General features: G+C 40.9%; 1 protein-coding gene across 3 annotated transcripts in view; it reads left to right on the top strand.

Annotated features, from left to right (window-relative positions):
- Positions 1–15,469, top strand: part of slc4a3 (solute carrier family 4 member 3) — a 97,266-nt gene extending 81,797 nt beyond the window's left edge. For all 3 annotated transcript variants that reach the window (XM_033617447.2, XM_033617448.2, XM_033617449.2), the window contains 10 exons: positions 2,220–2,435; positions 2,522–2,670; positions 2,780–2,974; positions 3,214–3,405; positions 4,775–4,864; positions 4,974–5,140; positions 5,276–5,529; positions 8,529–8,698; positions 12,002–12,175; positions 14,925–15,469. In XM_033617447.2, the coding sequence (XP_033473338.2) occupies positions 2,220–2,435; positions 2,522–2,670; positions 2,780–2,974; positions 3,214–3,405; positions 4,775–4,864; positions 4,974–5,140; positions 5,276–5,529; positions 8,529–8,698; positions 12,002–12,175; positions 14,925–15,002 (1,685 nt within the window). In that variant the 3' untranslated portion in view covers positions 15,003–15,469. The remainder of the gene's footprint in view (positions 1–2,219; positions 2,436–2,521; positions 2,671–2,779; positions 2,975–3,213; positions 3,406–4,774; positions 4,865–4,973; positions 5,141–5,275; positions 5,530–8,528; positions 8,699–12,001; positions 12,176–14,924) is intronic.
- Positions 15,470–16,744: the final 1,275 nt, after the last annotated feature.

The following is a 16,744-nucleotide window of genomic DNA, read 5'->3' as shown; positions in this document are numbered from 1 at the left end:
TCTGCAAACTAATTTTAGTTCTGCAAAGCAAGGACAGATAGATGGCAAAGTTTAGACATCTTTTAAATTGTGTGCAGACCATTCCCAGCATTTGCATTGTTAAAAGCATACGTAGATGTAAATGTTTCACAGCTTCAAATCAGCAGAGCAAAGATTGGAGATAATCTAAAACACATCAGCTACTGCCCTGACAACAATAGGCTTCTGAGGGTGAAGGCCAGTATTTCGAGCTGATGCAGTGTAGCCAGTGGATATCAAAGCGAAGACTTCGTCTTCCATACACCGCTAATGTAAAGCTAACTGTCCATCAGATAATGGTCGATGGACTCTGAGACTGCGTGTCAGCCATTCTGTCTCCCCCCACAAACTGTTTATATGCTGTTCAGATGGGATTGGTCAATACTACTAAGACTACAAAAGGAAACCAGTAAACTTACGATACCAAAATTTTGTCCCATTACCTACAGATTCTGCATACATAGGCAGAATCTTTTTTTTATAGAGATTAATCTTTAACTAGTTTTACAAATGAGATAATGCATCCCATCACCTCAGTTAGCAGAACTCACATGATCTATTTGTTCGATTGGTAGTGTTCCCAAAATCTCAATCAGTTAAAAGATCTTGAATTTAATGAACAGCCTTCTTTAAAAAGTATGTTTGACATCCCCCTAAAAAACAGGAATAACTTAACTCTTAAAACTTTTTATAATATGATTAATGCTCTAAAGCTGCCATCCACCTCTTTAAAGGGCCAGTTTGTATTTTTACCATATAAATATGATATAAATAATGACATAAATATGTAATATTTTTGAGATATATTATAGAATATAGATACATAATTCCCATTTTTTGTGTTTCTTAAGAATCTTTTTTAATACAACCACTCGGGGGTGCCAAAGTTAGGCAATTTCAAATCCCACACAAATCCCACACACAGTGGACTTGGCATTTAGGATGGCATTATTCTGCATTTTTCTTCTTATCAACAAATGTCATGAAAAGAACTAACCAAGCAATTCATTAGTCCACCTCTAAGTAATCCAGTAATGTCACTTAATCCACAAGCCCCGAAATATTCACAAATATAACTTATAAATGTGCTCAGTAATTTCCTAAAACAGCTGGGCACTGTAGTTTTTAAGAAAATGTCCCTCAAATAGAAATAAACAGTGCATTTGTTGAGGACTAATTTCAGCTGCAGATGACCACGCATTGCACATTGCACATGTCACCCAATACAACAGTATGTTTCAGGCTTTAGATACATATACGATACTTGGTTGATTTTGATCTTTTCAAAGTATTGTTCACAATAACAAGATATAGAGTAATCGGCAGTGTTTTCCTTGTGTCGGGGCAGAGCGAGGGGATGGCTTTCAGAGCTCCAGCCCCAAATGTTTGCTTAAAAGCCTTGAATATATTCAGGTCTTTAAGATACCTTCCACTTTGTGTCAGTCAGATAATATTGAATGCCTGTGCTGTTTCTCCCACTGTGCTCTTCCCTAAAACAATCTAATATAATTACGCAAATGTTTTCCATTGGCCTTATATTCTAATCAGAGTATTGAAAACCACGTTTGCTTGGCATTGCTGGGGATCCTTGATTTGCAGTTACAGCAGCCCAGATTATTATGGTATGGATTTAAATGTAGCAGATTTATCAGCTAAACAATCATTATGTGAGCTCTGCTCCAGCATAGTGTAATAAAAATAGCTTCAAAGGTTAGTAATGCTGTTTAAGCCTAATTTATACCCTACCTTTCTAATGCAACTCAAAAATAATAACACCAGAAAAGTGAAGGAGTGCAAATTTGTCATCCTCAACATTGTTTGTGTTAGGGTTTTTAAGATGATTAAGACAGTTGGACAACATTTGGATACAAAATAGGATGGAGGCTTTACAGGATGATTTTTTTTGTCCTTGGCAACCATGTGTCTCCCATATGATCTACAATTTTTTTGGCATTCTGTTATCTCAAATTGCTTGAAAAATAGTGCATATAACTTCTGTAAATAGGACCCGAATGTTTACAAGGTCTGGCTCCACCCCTGCCCCATGATAGTGAGGTGCCTCTTAGATTTTGGTGGCGTTTACATTTGCAGTACAGATTTTGCCCTTTGTCAACTTATATAGCTGTTTATTGTTTTGTTTTATGGTGATGATGATCATAAGTAGTTTCTTCATGTAATGGAGCCTGTAACAAACTCCCTAGAGGTGAGTCCAGAAGAGGAGGAGGAGGAAGACCAGGAGGTGGACCCATTAAAGCGCTCAGGGATCCCTTTCGGAGGCCTGATCCACGACATACGCCGCCGCTACCCACAGTATGTCAGCGACTTAAAAGATGCTGTGGACATGCAGTGCATTGCCGCCGTCATCTTCATCTACTTTGCTGCACTGTCGCCCACTATTACCTTTGGAGGCCTGCTGGGTAAACTGAAACTACAAGACATTTGGATTCCATGCCATTTTTAACCTGTGGTCTGAAGGTGTGTTTCTATCTGCTTTCACATACAGGAGAAAAAACAGAGGGCATGATGGGAGTGACTGAGCTTATTGTGTCAACTGCAACTCTTGGAGTTATATTCTCACTGCTTGCTGGTCAGCCCCTCCTCATCATCGGCTTCTCAGGACCGTTACTGGTGTTTGAAGAAGCCTACTACAAGGTACTGAGTTTACACAATAACCACCACACAGTAGATCACATACTCCAGTTTTTGTCTTATGTAATTCCCATTTTGTTTTCCCTAAACACGTCTGTGTCTTTTCTCTCAGTTCTGTCAGGCCCACAACTTTGAGTACCTGACTGGTCGTGTTTGGATTGGCTTCTGGCTCATCTTCATTGTCCTGGTGATTGTGGCAGCAGAGGGCAGCTTCCTCGTTCGCTACATCTCACCCTTTACCCAGGAGATTTTTGCTTTCCTCATCTCCCTCATCTTCATCTACGAGACTTTCTCTAAGCTCTTCAAGGTAACCAGACATTGCACAGCACACTGAGCTCACCAAGAATTTGGACAGCAAAAGACACTTTTTTGTGTCTTGTCCCCAAGAAACTAAAATATTTTCTCAATTGCTCATTTATTATGTGTAATAGCACAGTACTTTTTGGTGAAGTTGTAGCATGCAAGAATCTGATTTTATCCTTTTGTTGTCATGACTGCAAAAAGCCACTGCCAACAATCAACAGAGGCTAAACTTCTTGTTTCCAGGTGTTTAGGGAACATCCGCTGATGGCAATGTACCCAAGTGACACCCCTCCAGCTACTGGGCTTCACGAAGTTGATAGTCCCGTCTTCAACCAGCCCAACACTGCTCTCCTGTCTCTGGTCCTCATGATGGGCACTTTCTTTGTTGCTTTCTTCCTCAGGAAATTCCGAAACAGTCGATTTTTAGGTGGCAAGGTACCCTGCTTTACTGTCTCTTGGAGCGCTTTGTAAACACACAAAGTTATGTTGACAATGTGCATCTCTGACCAAAATTCATTGTGTGCATTCTCAAGGTTAAGGTCTTTCTCATAAAACATTGGCAAAACAAATTTCAAACCTCTTTTCCGCCATTGCCGTTTCTTGGCACATTACTTCCACCCTCTGTTGATCAGTGGAATAAGTCAAAACTGTCAGCAGGAACCAAGTGGCAGTTTCCAGAGCTAAAAATTGGGCCAATGCAAAAGTGCCAAAAAAAATGCAGTTTCTCTAATGGCCACTTGAGGCTGCGAGCTGCAAAAGCGAGTCAATCCCCTCTGCCCCCATGTTAAAATGCCAACTTTACAGCAGAAATAAACATGATTACAGCCTGGTTACAAAAAAATAGTTTTGGTCTGTATAACTAATTTCAACATTCAAGACATATTGAATATTTATATAATTCACCAGTTTACATTGTATTAAGGCCTAAAGTTACACAAGGGCGTGGCTGCTTTGAGTGACAGGCTGTCTGCCGATAGTGTCCTCTGCCTCTCAGTCAGATCTACCTCTTGCTCGAAATTGTCTAAATATGGTCAGTTCTGGCTCCAAAAAAATCAAGATACCAAACTCGAGGTTTCCAAATGGGAGTCCACAAAACAATGGAAGACGTCACAGTAGTCAAGTCCATTATATTTACGGTCCATGCCAAGTGCAAGTTTGTCCTTAACACGCACAAGAAACAAACAAAAAGGGGCAGACGTTTTTAAAATACTGCTCCATAGTGCTACGAGTGGTCAAAAACCCCACAGGGTTCCTTTGCCTACATTTCATTTCAAAGTCAACACAGATGAAATGTGTATTTGTGCATTTTATTGAACTCTAATTGTACAAATTTAGTCAATCAAAAGATGTGTCCAGCACAGCTACAAGAAATCCTGACAGAGGAATCTTTGTCAGCTTGGTAACAGTTAAGAGTAAATGTTGGGTTTTGCTGTTAACATACCAACATAACATAAATACAGATACTTCAGTGTTTCTAATAAATAAATTATACATGTACACCTTAGAAGCAGAGGCACCATTCTGTCTGCCAGCAGTAGCCCCTATGGATCCAACTATTATACAAAAATGTATGTACTCTATGTTAAGGAGGAGTTCTGTTCATGTTTGGTGTCTCAGAGCTGTTGAAAATAATTGAGGAACTCTGAAAAAAACTCTTTAAATTGAATCTGAAGATGCTTGCTTTGACTTCTCTCTGGTTAATCTTTGGCTTGTGGTAAAGTGAGCTTTATATGAACTTTTACAAAGCAAACTATGCTGAATCTTGGCTTTACTTGATTCATGTCTGGTTTCTCAATGTTCCCAGGCCAGAAGAATCATTGGTGACTTTGGCATCCCCATCTCAATTTTAGTTTCAGTGTTGGTGGATTACTCCATTACTGACACTTACACGCAGGTAACTGTCATGTCTAATACTATAGTCATAGCAAGTACATTTGTATCGCAGTTTCAACATATCATGGCCTTCCGTCAGTACTTTAAAATCATTTTTTACTGTCTTCTAGAAACTCAATGTACCATCTGGATTCTCAGTCACCTCCCCTGACAAGAGAGGGTGGTTCATCAGCCCCTTTGGTGACAAGCATCCCTTTCCCACCTGGATGATGGGAGCGTCTATTGTACCTGCCATTCTTGTCTTCATCCTCATCTTCATGGAAACTCAGATCACTTCGTACGTACAGTATGATTATTTGCAGTGGCGATGTGTTGGGTGCAGTATCTGAGTGTGATAGTAAGGTTTACTTTTTACTAATTTAATTAAATTCCATTTTTCAAATCTTTTTAAACTTTCCCTCCAATCTATCAGATTGATAGTCAGTAAGAAGGAGCGTCGCCTGGTTAAAGGCTCCGGCTTCCACCTGGATCTTCTGCTCATCGTCATTCTGGGTGCCATCTGTCCTCTTTTCGGCCTGCCGTGGCTCACCGCTGCCACTGTGCGCTCCGTCACTCATGTCAACGCCCTCACCGTCATGAGCAAAGCCACTGCGCCCGGCGAAAAGCCCATGATCCAGGAGGTGAAGGAACAGAGGCTGACTGGGCTTCTTGTAGCTATTCTTGTAGGTAAGACCAAAGGGAGGGATGGGAGTGTGGGATGTAAACAGATCATATGATATACCCCACCCCCAAACAGTAATTGTCCAATGAAAGCAGAGCGAGCTTTCTAGCTTTGGATTTCTGTATGTGCTGAAAAGTACTACTCAGTATCTCAAGAGTTCAGAGTGTGCTGTCTTTTTTCAACCCTAATAAAACCAAAACCATGTTTACTAAGAAAAGCATTAATCAACCAATCAGAGTCCCCACTGTGGATCAGACTTGGCTCTGATCTTTCGAGGCATGGACACAGGTCCTCTGGGGGGTGTCCTTTGGTGTCTGGCACCACGGCTTTGGCAGCGGATTCTTTAGGTCCTGTAGGTTGCAAGGTGGAATACCAACATATCCCACAGATGCTCTGTCAGATTGGGATCTGGGGAATTTGGAAGCCAGGTTGACGCCTTGAGCTCTTTCCTACGTTCCTCGTGCCATTATTGAGCAGTTTTTACAGTGAAGCATGGCACATTTTCCTGCTGGGGGTGGGGGTGGGGAGTAGTGCCCTTCATGGGCCTATTATCTGGGCCTGGGCCCGTGGGGGTGGAGCCCCGGCCCGGCCCGACAGGTTTTCAGAATTCTCATGCCCGAACCCGAAAAAAAGCCCAACTTTTTTTTTTTTTTTAAAAACCTCTCATAACAACATGTAGGCTGTTAATGTTGCAGACATTAAAATAGTTTAATTGGGGTTTCTAGCATGGTATTAAGCTATATTCATTACATTTTGATTGAAAGGGTAAAGTTAAATATGAATTTATTTAACTTAATGACTGTATTCCCCAATTTAATGAGAATTGTCAACTGTTGCTGTGCGCTGCTGCGCACTGTTGCAGTTGCATCACACACAGTCATTTCAAAAAACAAAATAATCATTTAAACAATGCCAAAAATGCTTCAAACACTTTTCTAAATAATCTTAATATTGAAAGGAAACGAAATATACCCAGATAAGGTTGGAGACCTCCGACCTTATCTAAGCACTTTTAATGGCATAAGTGGGTATATTTCGTTTTTCCTTTCAATATTAAGATTATTTAGAAAAGTGTTTGAAGCATTTTTGGTGTTGTTTAATTGATTATTTTGTTTTTTTGAAGTGACTGCACTGAACAAACCCGGTTGGCTCATCTTGAAGGGTTGTAACAAGTTTAAACTTTGTCCAATACTGAGCTTTTCCCTTGGTGTTGTTCACCGTCTTGAGTTCACCATCTTCAATCTTTTTCTTAATATTGTCCATGTCTGTGGGCTGGACGCACGAATGGGATCAGTAAAATATGATGAGTGACGTGCAGCGGAGAGGGAGAGGGTTGCCGTTTAAATTGGTTAAACACAAACATATACCTCTCTAATTGGCAGGTTAAAAAAAAGCCTGAGCCCGGCCCGTGTCCGAGGTAATGATGTGGTAATTGGCCTGAAGCCCGGCCCTTGGGCTGTCGGGCCCCTCAGGCCTCGGGCTCCAGCGCAGGGCTCCAGCTGGGGGCACTGCCATCAAGGAGTGCAGTTGCCACAAGGGGGTGCACTAGGTCTGCAACAGTGTTTGGGTGGGTGACATATGTCAAATGGCATACACATGTGACAAGCAGGCAGGGTGATCAGTGTTATTCACTTCACCTGTCTGGTTTTAATGTTTTGGCTCATCGGTGTAGCTTTAGGCTCAATCTTTTAGCACGATATCATGTATGCAGCCATCATGTACATACTCAGGACTCTTTTACAGTGTTCATGTTTCACAACAAATTAGCAAGACACATTAAAAAAGTCAGTTACAGTTTTCAGTCAGCGCACTCAGTTTTAACGTTAGCATTAGCTTCTGCTAGGTAGAGCCAGGCTAGTCTCGCAACCAGACAATCAGAGATCTCCGCCTTCTAAAGACTGACTTGTGAGTCTAGAGCCAGGCTGGCTAGAAAGGAGAGGTCTGCTTGTGTTTACTGCCTCTGTGTAACCAGAGACCCATTGTTTCAACAATTACTGAGAGTCTTGAGTAGTAAATGCCACTATTATCACTGTAAACTTTGTATGTGCCGTGCTAACACACAAGGCTTCACAGGCAGAGCAACAGTAATCAGGGGGGATGGGGCCTACAGTTGGTCAATGCAGTGGTTGGTGGAATGCTCCTCTTGAGTACCATATTAAAAATTATTTTATTGTAAATTCAATTATAAACATACAGTGAACCAAGAAAATCCTTTAATTCCACAAAATTGTTCACTCATTGAAAGTCACAACAAACAAATCACATCGACACACAACATTGCATCTGGAATCAGCTGGAGGAAAAGTGGACACTGAACTAATGGCCACTACCAGAGCAATTATTCTGTTTTATTATCTGGCTGTGGGGTTGTATGTTTCTACTGCATTATTATAGTGCTGGAATTTCCAGGCAATTATTTGTCTTGAAAGAAAACATGAGCTCAAAGATACAGAGGGCAACTTCTGCAGCTCCTGCATGCCTAGACATTCATGAAGTATGAACCAGCCGCTGCAGCAGCTTACAATGATTTTACATTTTGTTTACAACCATTTTGTGCTCAAGACGAACCGAAACAGTCGTTTTTCCAAATCAAAATTATTAAACTCAAAATGCAGTGTCTTGACATTGCAACATTGTTTTCATCCACAGACTAGTAGTATTTTGCCAGCAGAATATCTTGTTTCAATTAAGGTAGGGTTCCCAAAGTAGTCTTAAGTATAGTTTGATCCCGTTTGGGTATACAACCATAATGACTCATCGTGATTGTTGAGCTTTTGTTTGATTGAAATGCTGTTTGGATTAGGCATAAGACTTTTTGGATTAGCCCAAAGAGTGTTTTAACCAGTGAATATGTTTCGAATAAACGGCATTGACAGTATGTTTGTCATGAGGGCTGCTCCCTTGTTGAATGGATAATTCTCTCCACAGTTGCAAATTGCTGTGTGCATGTGATGTGTGCAGTGTCTCAAAAGCACGTCACCTTTAACCCTTTTCTACCCATCAGGTATGTCCATAGTGATGACGGACGTGCTCCGCCTCATCCCCCTGGCTGTGCTCTTCGGCATCTTCCTGTACATGGGGGTCACCTCTCTGACGGGCATCCAACTGTATGAACGCATCACACTTATGGTCACGCCCGCTAAGCATCACCCTGACCACATCTACGTCACCAAGGTAACACACACAATAAGAATGTTGACATGCCCTTGTCTTCTGTTATTAGTGGTAAGATGGAGAAGCCAAACCCAGCAGAGTGGTAACTGCAGCAGAGTCCAGGCAGCCTTTTTTCAGCAGTCTTGGGTTTCAGCTTGGTTTGATAGAGAGACATGATTATTCAGATCCCTGTATGCAAGATACATGAACAGCATCCAGGTTTTTACAGCTATGCCAGTCTTGGACTCCTCCACATCCAGTAAATCTGTCATTTCTTTACCAACAGAGAGCAAAGTAGGGATTTCATCTATTTCCATGATGCATGGAAAAAGGAAAATGTTGCTGGTGTTTTGACCCCAAACAGAGAGTTACCTCAATGGTTGAGGATAAACACAGTTTGGTTTCTGGCTGCATTCATCACACTGCTGGATTTAGCTTCTCCATCTGATCATCAGTAATGGAAGAACACAATTAATGTGCCCTCTGCATGACTGGCGTCAGATGTTAAAGTAATAATCTGGAAGATTTACATTTAAATGAATGTCTGTTGAGTCACTATCTATCGCGGAATGAGGTGACATCATGACGTCTGAACCTATGGCCCACAAATGAAAGCCCTTGCATTTACAGTATTACAAACTGGTTATCTGTGGCAAGATTCTCACGAAAAATTAAAAGCGGTGTAAAGCTAGTGATTCAGTCACCCAGCAGGGGTTGGCCCCAATGAGACTTTTAGCCGGCTAACACAACAGACTGGCTCTTTAACTTACATGTGTGTGATGCTGCGTACTGTTTTTCCAGTCTCTGAGCAATGACTATAGACAATGAAACTTAAATAAGAAGTGAAACCCAAACAGTGCACTAAATATTTTACTGAAGACATTTTAGGTGACAAATAGACAAAGCAGAAACATAATCTTTATCAGCACTGCTTAGTTTTAGAGTTTGATTGGTGTTTGGTCTGAATTTGAGAGAGCGAGAGAGGAATATCTCTCGATCCGCTTCTATACTCTTTATGTCTATAATGGCGGGCATATAAAAATGCCGAAGTGCAATCTGTAGTTCAGGCAACAGCCCAAGAGCCCACAAATTACCGTTGGATGACACATTTCTTGAGCTAGGAGATGAGCGGGGCGATCTGGTGCTGCCAAGATGGAAAGAAGTTTAAACATACTACCTACCTGTAATGATGCAAAGCTGGTTGAAAATCAGCAATTTCTTTGATAACCCAATTGCACATTCCAGTCAGTCTTAAAACAATTAGGTGCCCATATGAGCATAAAACTAGCTGAAATCATCTCTCCTGCTCATATTGGCCATTAAAAGATCGCTTTCTCCCAGACTTCCAATGGAAGTGATGGGGACCATATCTGCAGTTGTCGTTCTCTGGAAAAATGAATTCCAAGGTTTATTTGATCATAATGTGATAAATCTTGTTATTATGAAATGCCCTCTATGTGTTTCCCCAGCCAATGTTTCCTTGCTGAGCTGCAGTGGAGGGATAGTAACACAAAGAGGGACTTTGATAATAAAAAACACGTTAACTTTGGAAGATACCAACTGGGTTTGTCTAACTCAGTTTGCTAAAGCCTCATATTAACTTCAGATATAGTAAAAGAGATACTTTTTTTTCCACAGAACATGGACGGCAGATCATTTCCCCCGTCACTAACATCCAGTGGGCATTAGGAAGGGGTCTCTCTAAGGCCACCGAACAGCAAACCCCTTCTTCTTTATGTGTTTTGATGTTCATATGGGAACCTCACAATAATATACAATGCTTCCTTTTCAGGGAGGCCAAGGCTAACACAAAAAATGAATTTTCATTCAATAATAAACAAACCTAGCACTAACTAAAATGGCAGCTGTAGTCACAACTAAACTAACACTTCCAACATTACTTGCCATTACTTACCTTAAGACATCAAAAATATGAGCCAAAGCTGAGGGTAAAGGTTCTTCCCCCTAGAAATATGTGTTTCAAAGGCTTTGTGCCTGCTTTCTGGTGCATTTTAAAGTAAAAATAACAGGTATTGCAACAGCATTTCTATGTTAAATACCTCAAATTTGGTTTCGTTTTTGGTTCATCACCCTGGTACTCCGGCCAAGTACCAGGAGGAGAGAGGGAGGCCAGGTTGTAGGCTGGGAATGTTTAAGGGACCAACAGCTTGCTGTCCTCCCTGGCCCACATTGGATACCTGAGCAAGACGGAATGGGAGACTCACAGTCTGTAAAAGACTAGGTACTTCGACACAGCGGAAGAGGGCAAGTTAGGTCCCTCACAACACTCGAGGCATCCCTCAAACACCTGCCAGAGCATCCAGCCACGCACACGTAACATGGTCACGGTGCTCTCAGCTTATGTGGGCCCAACTCTAGCTGACTCTCTCAAGCCCAAGAGGGTCAGAGAATGAGTGGATCACCACCAATGGGATGGAAGTCCCAGCCCTAGAGTTTAGGGATTCTACACACTGTACAGTGCCAGAAACTGGTTGTGATAACGAAAAGAAAAAAGGTGTAAAATTTTGTCATGAATTGGAAGAAATATGAGAGAACTGTGACCCCTGGAAGAAACTGGGAGAGGGCCATGACAACTAGAACTCTCCTGGGAAGATTAAGAGGATTGGCAAGTAGGAAACCAACAAGTTGACATTACAATAGTAATCCCACAAAAGTATGAGACAATTGTTCTTAATGAGGGGAGTGAACATGAAAATAAAGAATCAGGGCCCAAGTGTCTTTTTGAGTTTATACTGCAGCAGACTGATCACAAACCAAGGTGAATGGATCAAGTTAAGTACTGATATCACTAGATCCTGTTTTGTGTTTTGATACTTGCATGATTAGAATCAATACCAAGAAGGAAGGGAAAAGAGGGATCCCTCTCACATGAACACTCATCTTAGTGCATACATGCATTCTTTGCTGCTCTTGTGTGCATACGCCCTGTTAGTGCAGACATTTCACACAGTAAACATGCATCATCATCATCTGATAACGTGTGTTTTAACATTAAATTTGATTAAGCAATTAAACTTTGTTGTACATGAAGCAAGGACAGCAGCAGTTTATAGAAAAGTCAGTCTCTGACATCATTAGATGTAAGACTTTCCACTAGATGGAGCCAAAAACATATCAGAGTTTCTCTATGCAGGGAACAGTTTGGGATTCAGTATGTTTAGTGTGTCTTTATATGTGTCTTTGAGCATCATGTGTGTGTGAGTGTCTGTGTGTGTGTGTGTGTGTGAGTGTCTGTGTGTGTCTGTACTGGGGTTTGTGATCCTTTGGTTTTCTACCTATTAACCACTATGTGTGTTGCTTCAGGTGAAGACATGGCGTATGAACATGTTCACCATCATCCAGCTGTTGTGCATCGTGGCTCTGTGGGTAGTGAAGTCTACTGTGGCCTCCCTGGCGTTCCCCTTCGTCCTCATCATGACGGTGCCGCTGCGCCGTCTCATCCTCTCCAGGATTTTCGAGGAACGTGAGCTCCAGGCGGTAGGTTGGGTAGCAGAGACACTCCAGGAATTTTTGAATCCCTGCCACATTAATTTGAACCCACATAGCCTCAGGATACTTATTTTACAGCAAATTTAATACTAGATGGATGTTGGTGTGTTTTTATATGCTTCTTACACAAACATCCCTTAAAGAAATCCTACAGATGAACTACGGATGATTTTCTCCTCTGTGATCATCGACAGCTTTCTCATCCAAATATTTTCAGTTGATATGCAAATATTTCTTTTTGCTCTGGGTTCTAACCAGAAAAAGATTCACAATCCATCCTGAGGCCGGGCTTCATGTTTTCTTGGTTAGATCCCCTAAAGCCATACATGTCAACACTGTCAGATTAAAACCTTCCATTTCCAACATGTCAACTTTTTCAGGAGCTAGTATAAACAGCTTTGTTCTTAACTTGACCACCATTGGTGGTGTGTTCATCCAAAGGTCTCATGAACCCAAGGCACTGTAGAATCAAACTAAATTAAGTTAAAACTTGAAATTTAGCAAAATTGATCCTCCACGATGTCAGACCCCTAACCCATCTAACCCTCACTCTTAAAGTATGAACCAGATCCTACTCTGTATATCTATTTTTTTTATTATTTGCTTTCTTCTTCGCTACCAAACATGTTGATGTTTCTGAATCTGAGGTTCTTTTACATCTTCTTTTTCTTTTGGTCCAGACCACTTCTGATCCGCTTCGTGTTCACACTGACACACAAAACATCTGTAAGCATGAAGACCCGGAGCTTGCTCTATCAAAGCAATAGTCTGACATTTGGAGAAATAATTGGGCTTTCTTGCCAAGAGAAGGATGAGAAGATTGATACCATTCACATGTCAGTGTGCTTAATATGAAGCTGATTGAAAATGGTCAGGCACATAACCCCCAAATAACGGTAATTGTTGTTTTTTACGCTTTGATTTTTGTAGATGGTTTAAACAAATGTGATACAACATGTTTATTAGTGAGCGTAAGGGTCTAGTGTGTAGGATTAAGGGGGATATATTGTCAGAAATTGAATATAATATTAAAAGCTTTCATTTGTTTAGATTAATCTATCTAAGAATAATTGTGTTTTCATCACCTTAGAATGAGCTTTTTATATCTTTATACTGAGTGGATCCTTTTCCATGGAGTCCGTCATGTTGCTCTACTGAAGCCCAGAACCAAAGACTGTATATAAAGATGAACAATGCATCTCCACTAACCCCCACTGTGCAAAAATGAAGCCAAATATCCCAGATACAGCGGCCGCCATCTTGCACTGGTGACATTATTTGGAGCCAGAGTCTGGGCAGTAGCGATCTCCACAGTGTCCAGTTCCTGCCCAAACACCCGTTCGTCCAATCACAAGCAGCACCAGCTATCGTGGGCACACCAACTGGCACACATAGCTTTCAATCATGATGTCAAACCCTTTACACAACATCAAATGACTAATTTAAACCAAGCATTTTCGAAGACTGAACACTTATAATACATTGACGCGATAAGAACTATCTCAAATGTCAGAAAGCATCGTTAGGAATCATGTATTTGATGTGTACTTTGATCTTTTAGTTTGGTACATGTGTCATCTGCTAACAGGGAGAGGATGGGGTTTATGACCTGTACTGCAGCCAGCCACCAGGGGGTGATCGAGATGTTTTGGCTTCACTTGTTGTCATGTCATCCATCTTCTAGGCCCAGAACGGACAAACCAAACACTGGCTCTAGATAGGGCCATTTGCATTTTCGCGTCAGCCACTATAGTTCTCCTACATGCTAGGCACACTTGAGACATTCCAATTGGTTGCAATCTGCAGCTTCACCGCTAGATACCACTAAATCCTACACACTAAACCTCTAAGCAATGCTGATTCCCCGTTTTCAGTCTTGATGCTCACGCTGGCTGCAGCTTCATGTTTAGTATATAGATATGTATCTAGTATCAGTCTTCATGTAGCTCTTTGCAAGAAAGCAAATGAACAAATTTCCCGAAATGCTGAACACTTCCTCTCATAATCAGCAGATTTAACAGAATTTATGCTAAAATCATATATCTATGATCATAAAATCCAGCTGGAAGACCAAAACGTGCACAAAGCTCCAGACATGAGCAAAGGTGCAAGGGCACATTTATCACTGCTTGCAGCTTTAATTATTACCCTTTTTGGTTTTAGAACTTAAGCGCGTTTTTAAGGGACTACGAATGGTCGAAAACTCATGAAACTTGGCACACACATAAGGTCTCAAGCTTGTTTGTTGGCTCAGTAGTGCCCCCTAACCGTTTTCAAAGTGCCCTCACCTTTAAATTCCATGTACACAAACAAAGTTCGGTGTGCACATGTATCATGTCCAGACTTGAAAAAAAAAAACGTCTCTCGGAGCAATGACCTAAATCCAACATGTGGTCAACCATTTTGAATTTACTGCACAATTTTAAGCATTTTTTCCCGCTATTTACAGGGGTCACACTTCAACAGACTCCTAGAGATTTATCCCAATGGACTTTTAAACTTGTCTAAGCCATCTAAAGACCTTTGAGATGAAAAATTGTTAAAAGCTTGAGGATTTGTTGAAGGGTGTTGCCATGGCGAAGTATCAATTTTTTGTGTTTTGCCACGAAACAGCAAGTAGTTTGTAACTCAAAAGACCAAGACCCACCTTTTTACACGTTCTGAAAACATCCCAAACTGCCTCACTTTGAGCCTTGAATGAAAATGACTTATGATAATCTAACATTTCTTTTCACAGCTGGATTGCGACGAGGATTCCCCCAACTTTGATGAAGATGGACGAGATGAGTACAACGAGATCCACATGCTTGTATAGATTGAAATTGGACCCAGCCAGTAGAATTCCTCCGCCCTCCAGCTCCGACCAATCAGAGCAAGCCTCTTTGGAAACCTCAGTGTCTCTGGGTAGCGTTGACAAAGTGAAAGGAGCTACCGTAATGGTGTATGTAAAAATATCTAAAGGCTAGAGCTGGATGATCTCTTCTTACCTTTGTTTATTCCAGTTTTATAAAAGAGCACACCTGATGTTAGATCTCTGTGGTTGTGGTGGTGGTGGTGGTGGTGGTGGTGGTGGTGGTGGTGGTGTTGTGTTAAACTCTCTGAGTCCAGAAAAGAGCTCTGAGCACCCTACCTGAAGTGGACGATGCAAATCTAGCAAAAAACATGAACACTTTATCCAGCTTTTTTCCCTATCAATCCCTTTAATTACTCTGAAGGTTCTGGGCATAAGTGCAATGATGATGGTGACCTCTGGGACTACAGTGGGTGGGATTATTTAGATTTATTTTTATTTTTTATTATTTATATTTATTTTTGTCAATTTGCTTTCATTTCATTTCATTCAGGAAGTGGATTTTCATCAAAATTCATTATTGTTCTTGTGAATTGACCCTAAATCTCAAAGCCCTGAATTCCACTGCCTGTGAAGTTTAGCTGCCTTTTTTCCTTTATACTACTGCCATTGCCTATAGGTTGCAATGATGTGCAAACAAGGAGTTAAGTAGTCCCTTTCCTTTCCGTACAGTCTTTTAGTAATGAGCACTTTGACTGGGCAAAAGTTCACTTTTGTCGCTGCCAACCGAGCTCCCTGGCACAAAGCCTCCTCTCTAAATGTAGTCTCCCCTTGAAGCCAAAATTTCTACAGAGACTGTGCGAGCCTCTTCAAGGGGTGTTACTGTACTTTGTTAGGTGTTTAATGCCCAACATACCAGTTCACTGACCCTGTTATTGTGACCTTGGATGTATAAGTAAATAGCTAACATGGTCTCAACCTTATTTTTCTACTGTGTTGTATCTGTTTATTTTGTGACCTTTGGACTTAATGCCATGCCAGATTCTCAGTGATGTTGAAATAGCTCAAACTGTTAAAAGAGTTAATATATAATAAAAAGAAACATTGTGTAGGTTGACACATTCAGCCATCATTCACCCGTTCTTTCATCTTCTCTGCAATATTTCCACAGTGTGGTGCATTTTTCAGAGATGTCATGAATAATATAATAACACACTTGACTGGAAAAGCATAGAAACTAAGCAAACACACAAGGACTGAAAATGCTGGGGAACACTTGAGTGTTGGCAGGGTGTATGAATGATGCATTGTACAGTTAGACTGTGAGCTTGGAATTATAATATACCATCTGTGCTCAGAGTTGTTTTGCAGAGATTTAGTTTTACGTCCTATATTGTGAGCCCACTATAGAATTGTAATCATTAAGTCATGACACCTGTAATCAGAATCCTTATGTCTGCCACACAGAAACACCAGTTGTTAAAGCTACTGTACATAGAAATGGCACAAAGAGATTTAATTATCCTGTAACAAGTTGTGCACAGATTTCTGATTTAGGAAGAAGAGGAAGAAATTGATGTGATTTTAAGAAAAGGTCAATGAGTTAGACTCTACTCTGACAAACCCTCCACTCATACTTCATTTTGGAGTATTCTATCAATGTTGTTGTAGAAATGACATTGTCTTGACAGTTTCTCAGAAATGTGCTAGAAGGATTAGCCCATTTAACATAGAGGAAGGTTTCTGTACATGGTCACTATTCCTAA

This window comes from Epinephelus lanceolatus, chromosome 14 (assembly GCF_041903045.1).
Source record: "Epinephelus lanceolatus isolate andai-2023 chromosome 14, ASM4190304v1, whole genome shotgun sequence".
NCBI lineage: Eukaryota > Metazoa > Chordata > Actinopteri > Perciformes > Serranidae > Epinephelus > Epinephelus lanceolatus.
The sequence above is the reverse complement of the archived record's forward strand: the minus strand, read 5'-3'. Positions and strand labels throughout refer to the sequence as shown.